Raw genomic sequence first — 9526 nt, 5'->3', positions numbered from 1 at the left:
CGAAATGTACGCGTTTCCATTGGGCGTATTTTCAATGCGCTATTTCAATTTGCGCATTTTGAAGGGTAATGGAAACCTGGCCACTGACAGAAGAAACAAGTTCACGCAAAAAAGCAATGTGGTGAAATATTAATCAGGTGCATCACTGTTTATATATTGTGGGAACAGCTTAATGTAACTATACTTTGCTTACATTTTATTTTTACCTAGTTTGTTTGATATACTTTTTGAACATCATTTATTTCTGTGATCTTGGTTTTAATGTAAATCAACCTGCGGGGTTTCTTTTATTGAGTGTCACTGTGTAACATACACAAACAGTTTAGTCATATTTATTTCACTTCTATATATTATTTAATACCAACAGTCACAAAAAGTATAAGTCACCTGGCTCTCTTATGGCCTTCAACACATGAACAGATACAAATACAATATTTATAAAACATACAGTATTTACACATGCATTTAAAAAAAGAAACGTGAGGAAAACTTATTGATATATAATCTATTTACAGTATAAAGAGACATTTGTGATCGGGTTACGCTTCAAAAGAACCATATTCTACATTTTGAGTGTGTGAATCGCTCTATTGTTTCCTAATTTCTCTGTCAAGTCACTTTGGATAAAAGCGTCTGCTAAATGTAAATGTGCACACTAATGTGTGTGAACAAACAGAATGCATACGAGTAAAGGAGTGTGACATCCGTACGCACAAATAACGACACAGGTTTACAGTGCATCTAGAATCCTACAAACATCAGTCCTGTTTACATGAAATCATTCTGATCCGGATTACTCCACATCATCTCACACGAGGAGCTGTGATCACGTGACCTGATCTAGAAATGTTTGTGTGTGAAGCCGTGAGATGTGTGAGATCTATGTGAGAACAGTTAGACGCGTGTAAGGTGAACACAGATCTTTTTCTGCTGGACGAACGTTCAGATTTCAGACGTCTCCACGCTTCTGTCGTGTTCTCCGTGTGACCGTCGTCTGCCGTTGCTCTGTCCGTTGAGCGCGTGCATCTTCTCGTGGTCCAGACTGATGGTGACGCGGCTGTTCTCAGTGATGGAGGAGTTTGTGTGGTAGTTACAGTGAGAATCGGTCGTCACCAGACGTCTGCGTGTCCACTGAGAGGCGTACTGAGCATACCTCCGTCTGAAAGCAGACTGCACCTGCACACCACAAACATTTGCAGCCCCACATCAGTTCATACTTCAACTTAAAACATCAAACTAAGAAAGAGACATCCATTTCTTGCAGCATTTACTATTGTATTTCATTCAGTAGTGTTTATGGTCATTTTTTCATCTAGAAGAGATTAAACAGCCGATCTGCAGTCAGAACAGAAGTGACTCCTTAATAAAAGCACATAGATGGATCATTCTCAGGAAACCACTGAAACATCATGGCAGTAAAGGTTTTGGTTATAAAACATATAATTCAGTACCACAAAAAATGATCATAATAAACATAATCGTGTTCTCTACATTGGACAAAACATCATTTTAACATGGGAATTAATTATTTATGTACTTTATTGTTTTTCTGTTGAAATTCTCATAACCGTAACGTGTCCTGATTTGTCTGAGTGCATTATATGTTGTAATTTAAAAAGAGTCAAATTAAAATATTCTGAAAAAACAATTGGATGTTCTACTAGATGTTCTCAAATGATGAAAAATAATGATTGACAGAATATTAATGAATAATAAAAATGAAGAAATAGCTGAATGAAGACTTTGAAGATTTTCTCATCCTTCGTAACGTTTTCACACACACAACGATATTTACATTAAGTTTGATTTCATGTGAAGAAACACATCTGGCAGCACCTTTCAAATGGGTGTTGCCAGTTAACAAGTTAACAAATCACTTTATATTTTTATAGATAAAAACGTAATACTCTCTTGTCACGCTGTGTACATGACTTTTTTCATTCTTATAACCGATACAGGTAGTTTTCTGCATTTAAAAAATGTAACATGTATAATTTTGTAATAAATTGTAATTCATTAATATCTTACTATGTATTATTAATAAAAACTTGCTTAGGCTTCTGTTTTTTTTAAAGAGTAAATATGTTGTGATGTTTAAGGTCCTACTTTGGTTCATGGAGTGTCCAACAACACGTTGACGTACATACACGCTGTAAAAACCCTTTCATTTTCTAATAACAGGCAGTTATTGTTACCTCACTTCTTGACTGACTCTCACATGATTCGTTCGGCGATTCATCTGTCTAATCCCCTCCTTTCCGTCAGCCTACTCTGATCTGATTGGTCAGATGGTCTAGTCTGCTGTCATTGGTCTACCGGGTGCAGTGTCGCAAATAGAACGTAGGTGGGCATCACACCGAGTGACACAAATCTGACCCGGAACTGAAATGAGAACGACAGACGACTCGCTCGCGTGATTCAGAGTCGACTCCTTTTTCCCCAAGCCAATAACTTTGTGATTCGTTCACTTTCGGCTTCACAACTCGGCAGACCGCTCACATTCACACACGGCAACATTACACACCGCATAAAAAAGTCATTTTAAGGACATTGTAAAAGTTACTCTTTAAACATGCTATGGGATTAGCACTTTTAAATGGTTACGGTAATGAGAATTTGTAAGGCTTTTTTTTAAATGTTCAAAATTTTGTTAAAGTGTCAGTAAAACTTTTATAATTAATGTTCTTAGACATGTCATACCTTGTTTTTAATGAATAAAAAGGAAATTTGTTTTTAAGAAAATCATGTTTGACATCTTGACAATCACCCAACTGCACTCTAAAGAATAAAAGTCTATTAGAAAGTCAGAAGTATTTCAAGAAGTTATAAAAAAACATTGAACAGTATATAAGTCTCAGGCGTTGTGCAGCAGTTTATCATTAAAACAGAAGTCGTGGAGTTCTGTACCTCTCTGTTACAGAAGCAGAAGATTATAGCCACCAGAAGCCCCTGCAGACACATAAACATGTGTCATTAAATACACAGAATCTCTCAGATATCACACATGTACATGGAAGTTGTTTAATGCACATAACGCTGCATTAAAATTCCCTTTGTGCTAGCAAAAACAAAGTGATGTAATCTAATGTATACCTACATCATCCCACACTGACCTGAAAATGTACAAAGATGTTCATGAATAAATCATAGATGGCCAGTGAGACGCGTCCGCTGGGCTGCAGGGGCACCAGGATGAACTGAGCTCCCAGCAGCGGTACCAGAATGATCGTGGCTCTCACGGCCTTCATGTACACGTTGGTCTCGGTCCGATGAGTGACCCGCAGTTTAGTGATCAACACCCTCACAATGTTGAGAAGAAAGAACAGATTGACCTGAGGGAGGGTGGGGAGAGACATTCGGTCATGTGTTCATGTAGAAAAACACATAGACGGGTCCAATTTAAACCTGCGTGATTGTGAGGATGAAACACACCAGCAGAGCCACATGGATGGGTCCGTGTGTGATGTACAGCAGCTTTGAGTTAATGACCCAACAACTGTCAAACACAGCAGAACAAAACCTGAAAACACCTGAAAACCTTTAACAGCTCAAACTGAAATCAGTCCAGGTTTACTTGTCATCGTGGAAGATCAGACGTGCCACTGCGTGCATGACAGCAGGAATCACTGGAAAACCTGCGATACGGGATGAAACAATGACAGTGTTTCTGTTTTTAAAAGACCCACATCACTACAATACTGTGTGCTTGTTTTATCAACAGAATAATTATCGTTTTCAATTTGCTTTCTCGAATAATAATGACTCAAGAAGTAACAAGAAATGACTCATTAAAGGAATAGTTGACTTTCCATAGTAGGAATAAAAATGACTTTGGTCAAGTCAATGGGTGAAATATTCCTTTAAGAGCTGAAATATCAATCATTTGGCTTAACCTGCTGTGTTAAACAGTTCTTCAATATTTTCAAAGTATGTATTTTACCCACATTAGAGTGTAAATATAGACAGACGAGGATGTAAAAACACAGCACAAAAACATAAGAAATGTTCTTCACCCTCATCCAACACACTGAAACATGGCTGGACACAATGTGTGATGTCATGACATCAGACATCACTGGTTGTGGTTTGACTAATCATGATACAGTACGTGATTTTCTGTGAATCACACTCACCCCACCCGAGGAGGTAGTACCAGCCCAGCTGCTGTTCTCCTACAAACACAGCCACGATGATGAGCGTGTGCAGATAGATTCCCTCACACAGCATCCAGAAGTAATTGGAACAAGACGTGTAATGCATTATACTGGCCAGAATCTTACAACCAATCTGAGACTGAACACACAGTCATGTAAACACGGTACGGTACATTCTGCATCAAATAATCCGATTATCTTCACTTACAAAGTGAGTTTTCTGCTGCTGTTTTCCAATGACCACGTGAAGCCATCCGATGGTGGCCACTGAATTGAGGATGAATGAAGTGAACATGTTTTTGTGAAGAGTGATGCGCTGACAGCTCAAACATCTGCACACACAAACACCATCAGTTCATTCAGACAGGTGAATCAAACACCATCAGTTCACTTATACAGGTGAATCAAATACCATCAGTTCATTCAGACAGGTGAATCAAACACCATCAGTTCATTCAGACAGGTGAATCAAACACCGATCAGTTCATTCAGACAAGGTGAATCAAACACCATCAGTTCATTCAGAACAGGTGAATCAAACACCATCAGTTACTCTCAGACAGGTGAATCAAACACCATCAAGTTCAATTCAAGGACAGGTGAATACCACCGGATATCAGTCAGTAATCAACTCAGGTTCACTTAACAGTAATCAATACATTGCTTCGCGGTGAATCAAAACACCCATCAAGTTCATTCAGACAGGGTGAATCAAACACCATCGTCACGAGTTCACCTCTTTCCATTATCGGTGAAATTCAAACCACAGTATTGGTGAAATCAAACACCATCAGTTTCATTCAGACAGGTGAATCAAACACCCATCAGTTCATTCAGACAGGTGAATCAAACACCATCAGTTCATTCAGACAGGTGAATCAAACACCCATCAGTTCATTCCAACAGGTGAATCAAACACCATCAGTTCATTCAGACAGGTGAATCAAACACCATCAGTTCATTCAGACAGGTGAATCAAACACCATCAGTTCACTTATACAGGTGAATCAAACACCATCAGTTCATTCAGACAGGTGAATCAAACACCATCAGTTCACTTATACAGGTGAATCAAACACCATCGGTTCATTAGACAGGTGAATCAAACACCATCAGTTCATTCAGACAGGTGAATCAAAACCATCAGTTCACTTAACAGGTGAATCAAATACCATCAGTTCATTCAGGTGAATCAAACACGGTATCAGAATTCAAACACCATCAGTTCATTCAGACAGGTGAATCAAACACCATCAGTTCATTCAGACAGGTGAATCAAACACCATCAGTTCATTCAGACAGGTGAATCAAACACCATCAGTTCATTCAGACAGGTGAATCAAACACCATCAGTTCATTCAGACAGGTGAATCAAACACCATCAGTTCATTCAGACAGGTGAATCAAACACCATCAGTTCATTCAGACAGGTGAATCAAACACCATCAGTTCATTCAGACAGGTGAATCAAACACCATCAGTTCATTCAGACAGGTGAATCAAACACCATCAGTTCATTCAGACAGGTGAATCAAACACCATCAGTTCATTCAGACAGGTGAATCAAACACCATCAGTTCATTCAGACAGGTGAATCAAACACCATCAGTTCATTCAGACAGGTGAATCAAACACCATCAGTTCATTCAGACAGGTGAATCAAACACCATCAGTTCACTTATACAGGTGAATCAAACACCATCAGTTCATTCAGACAGGTGAATCAAACACCATCAGTTCACTTATACAGGTGAATCAAACACCATCGGTTCATTCAGACAGGTGAATCAAACACCATCAGTTCATTCAGACAGGTGAATCAAATACCATCAGTTCACTTATACAGGTGAATCAAATACCATCAGTTCACTTATACAGGTGAATCAAATACCATCAGTTCATTCAGACAGGTGAATCAAATACCATCAGTTCATTCAGACAGGTGAATCAAACACCATCAGTTCACTTATACAGGTGAATCAAACACAATCAGTTCATTCAGACAGGTGAATCAAACACCATCAGTTCATTCAGACAGGTGAATCAAACATCATCAGTTCATTCAGACAGGTGAATCAAACAAACGTCTGGAGGTGAGAATCTGTGATGAATTTAATGACATACTTGAAATAGGAGAAGATACACATGGAGATGAGGAGTGAGATGATGGACAGTACGTGTCCCAACACAGCCAGGTAATAACTGACAAACGTGAGCTGCAGAAGAACACCAGACACACACGTTATCTAAAGACAACAGGACTGTGAAACAGTGAATATTTCAGAATGAAGCTGAAGACCTTGCGCTTCTGCTCTGTGTATGCTGAACACTGGGTGTAATTGGACCACAGTCGGTTACTCTCTGGATGTCGGAACCAGTGGCCGTCTGGGTTACACACTTTGGTCACTTTTTCTGAATGAATGAAGTGCATAAGGTTATAAGACCACACCAGTAATGTGTTTGTGAGTATATACGTGCATGTGTATGAAGTCTTACAGCATTACCAGATGGATCGAAATCATGGTAGTAAGAGGGGCAGAGCTGTACAGCGGTGCCAGGGTCGGAGTCTCCCCAACACAACCAGCCGTCCCATGTGCGGTTACAGTACCGTCCTGCAGGGGGCGACATAAACTACCGTGTGAGTGCTCTGAATACATACACTTGACTAGTCTGTCCCTGTGTTCCAATTCGCCTACTCATACTAGCCCTAATAGTAAGTAGTGTTTTTGTGTTGGAATAGTAGGTACTTTTGAGTGCATGGCAAAAGAGATCGCACACACTGGGACATACTAACAGGAAGCGGAAGTGGCCGTTGTTGCCTAGACCAGGGGTTTTCAAACTGGGGTCCGGGGACCCCCAGGGGGCCACCAGAAGGTTGCAAGGGGTCCCCCAGAAAAATGATAAAAGTCCACAGTGTTTATCTGCATTCTTTGCTATTGATAGTTTCCAGAATTGTTTATATTTTAATCTTTCAAGTGAGTTTTTCTCACTATAGTTTCTTTTTTGGGACTCAAAGTGAAATTGTTGTCGACTATTTAGGTTTAGAAACAATGTGTTGTCTTGATAATATCTTATTTACTATTCATCATTTTAAACGTTTCTTTACACAAAAAATAAAGATATATATATTTTAGATTATATTTTGGAAACATAAAGTTTGAAAACCCCTGGCCTAGACAACATTGTGACCAATAACGGTCACACACATGAAAATACAGCTCTTCTTTCCATTATGGTATTTATTGATTCATTATTTCCTATGTAATGTTTACTGTATACTTACGTTTGTTCATTTAGTGACGCATCAGTTATATCATTTATTAATGCAGTGGAGCGTCACTAAACTCCGCCCATACTCGCGGTGAGTTGTGGGTAATATCAGCCGTAAGAGTCTGCATCATTCTGCACTTCCAATTTCTACCGGAAGTAGTCGACCATCCGGGAATCTTTGGAATACTCTTTTCAACACACTACGATTTAGGACTTGACATACTAATTCTACTTTCAAATGCTATTAGGACGGATAGTGTGCAGATTGGAACGCAGGGTGTAAGATTGTACAAAATTGTGTGTAAACATTCAAGCCTTCAATGACTGTAAAAGGACTGTAGGAGGTCACAGGTGTAATTTATGTACAGGAATATTTGTAGAAAATGAAAGTGACAAAACTGAAGTTACATTTTACATTTATAAATGAAAGAGAATCAATTGAAAGATGAATATAAAGCTAGAAATGACTAAAGCCTGGCTCAGATTACGGGAGTTTTAATATCTAATATATAAAATATCTAGTTTTAATATCTAATTGCATATCTTTAAAGAGAGAGAGAGAGAGTTTCCTCATAGCAGGTCTTTGTGTACAATGTAAGGAAACGTACAACAAACCCAGCGGCTCTCAAAATCTCTTCCTGTCTTTTATAGACACTCTCATTCCCATTTACTTGTGTTCTTTTAATTCTGGGAGTTTTTTTCTCATTATTAAAATAACATTTTGCTGGAATTAATGTTCGTGTGCATTTAACCATTAACAACATCCTGAAAATCACCCCTTAAACCACTAAACTGAACTACTACGAGTCTATTCAATTTCCAGCAGAGACGACGTTTAGCGCACAGAGCTGAACATAACAAACATATGAATATATTTACATTTCCTGTGTCATCCCCACAAACCTTACAGAGCACAATACAAGTGGTCTCTCACCTGGTTCAGTGCGTGACGGGTCGTGCAGTATTTTAAGGTAACACTCAAACTGAGCAGAGAGGATTTGCTCACGTGATACTCTCAGATCCTGGCCGGATGCTGGGATATCTGTCACCGGCTCTGTTGACATCCTCGCTGTGATAAACACATCCTCACAGCGACACACCTGAATCACAGAGATAAACAACACAAGATCTGAACAAGCCACTAGATTTATTTCTGATAAAGACAATCATGATTTTGACAAGTCATCAGCAGAATAAAACCAATCATTCTGAATGTAAAGTTTTGCTATTGGCTATTTGCTGAAGTGCAGTGTTTTATCTTTCTGGACTCATACGAGATGAGTTCTAATGTTAAGTACTAATATTGATTCTTAGCTTGTGAATGTCTCAGTGTTTTGACACATACTCACCGGTGCTGTCAGCAGGTGTATGAGCAGCAGCAGCAGTGACTGACTTCTGCTCATTCTGCACTATCTGCCGCTCAGACGGGAGGCGCTAGAGAGCATCTGTATTCTGGGCTCAAAGAATGATGAGAAGTGCGTTGATATCACTGAGTCTGTGCTTTCTGAGCTTCAGTGTTTTAAGTTCAAGTGTGGAGAAGCTTGAGTGGAATTCCACTCGGACATTCACAAGAACACGCTTGTTTATTTTTCTGACAGGATGTCACCCACATTCTATAAACACAGAGGTCAAAGACCCACGGCCACACAGAATTACACTACACACAATACAAAAACGTCAGTTGACACCTAATCCAATAAATACAGAAACAATAATCATTGTGTGTGTGTGTGTGCNCCGTGGGGACAGTCCATAGGCGTAATGTTTTTATACTGTACAAACTGTATATTCTATCCCCTATCCCTAACCCTATCCCTAAACCTAAAGATCATAGAACACTTTTTGCATTTTTAGATTTGTAAAAAATATTGTTCTGTACAATTTATAAGCTTTTGTGCCCATGAGGACCTCAATTTTGGTCCCCACAGTGACACGAGTCCCCATGTGTTGGTGTGTATTCAGGTTTAGGTCCCCACCGGGATATACAAACATCAACACACACACACACACACACGTTCCCTGTATTTTATATTTAAAATCTGACACTTACACGTGTTCAAAGGATGGATGACATCATCATCATCATCAATCTGCTCTCAAAT

General features: G+C 39.1%; 1 protein-coding gene across 1 annotated transcript; it reads right to left on the bottom strand.

Moving 5' to 3' along the window:
- Window positions 1–337: 337 nt before the first annotated feature.
- calcrl2 (calcitonin receptor-like 2) lies at window positions 338–9156 on the bottom strand. The gene is made up of 12 exons (XM_057320173.1): window positions 8774–9156; window positions 8359–8524; window positions 6659–6766; window positions 6454–6566; window positions 6279–6370; window positions 4363–4486; window positions 4134–4293; window positions 3575–3635; window positions 3433–3496; window positions 3114–3332; window positions 2908–2949; window positions 338–1176 (listed from the first exon to the last, which is right to left on the bottom strand). Exons 1-12 carry the CDS (start codon window positions 8825–8827, stop codon window positions 943–945), a joined length of 1437 nt encoding a protein of 478 aa, XP_057176156.1. The 5' UTR covers window positions 8828–9156; the 3' UTR covers window positions 338–942.
- Window positions 9157–9526: the final 370 nt, after the last annotated feature.

Source organism: Triplophysa rosa, linkage group LG21 (genome assembly GCF_024868665.1).
Source record: "Triplophysa rosa linkage group LG21, Trosa_1v2, whole genome shotgun sequence".
In the NCBI taxonomy this organism is placed as follows: domain Eukaryota; kingdom Metazoa; phylum Chordata; class Actinopteri; order Cypriniformes; family Nemacheilidae; genus Triplophysa; species Triplophysa rosa.
This window is presented reverse-complemented; position numbering and strand designations above follow the sequence as displayed.

Bases quoted from the DNA above. Each gene is read 5' to 3' on its own strand.
- calcrl2 (XM_057320173.1), bottom strand. From the start codon at position 8,827: ATGAGCAGAAGTCAGTCACTGCTGCTGCTGCTCATACACCTGCTGACA. The intron at 8,525-8,773 runs GTGAGTATGTGT...TCTGTGATTCAG, and splicing joins TACACCTGCTGACAGCACCG to GTGTGTCGCTGTGAGGATGT. The intron at 4,294-4,362 runs GTAAGTGAAGAT...CTGTGTGTTCAG, and splicing joins AGCAGCAGAAAACTCACTTT to TCTCAGATTGGTTGTAAGAT.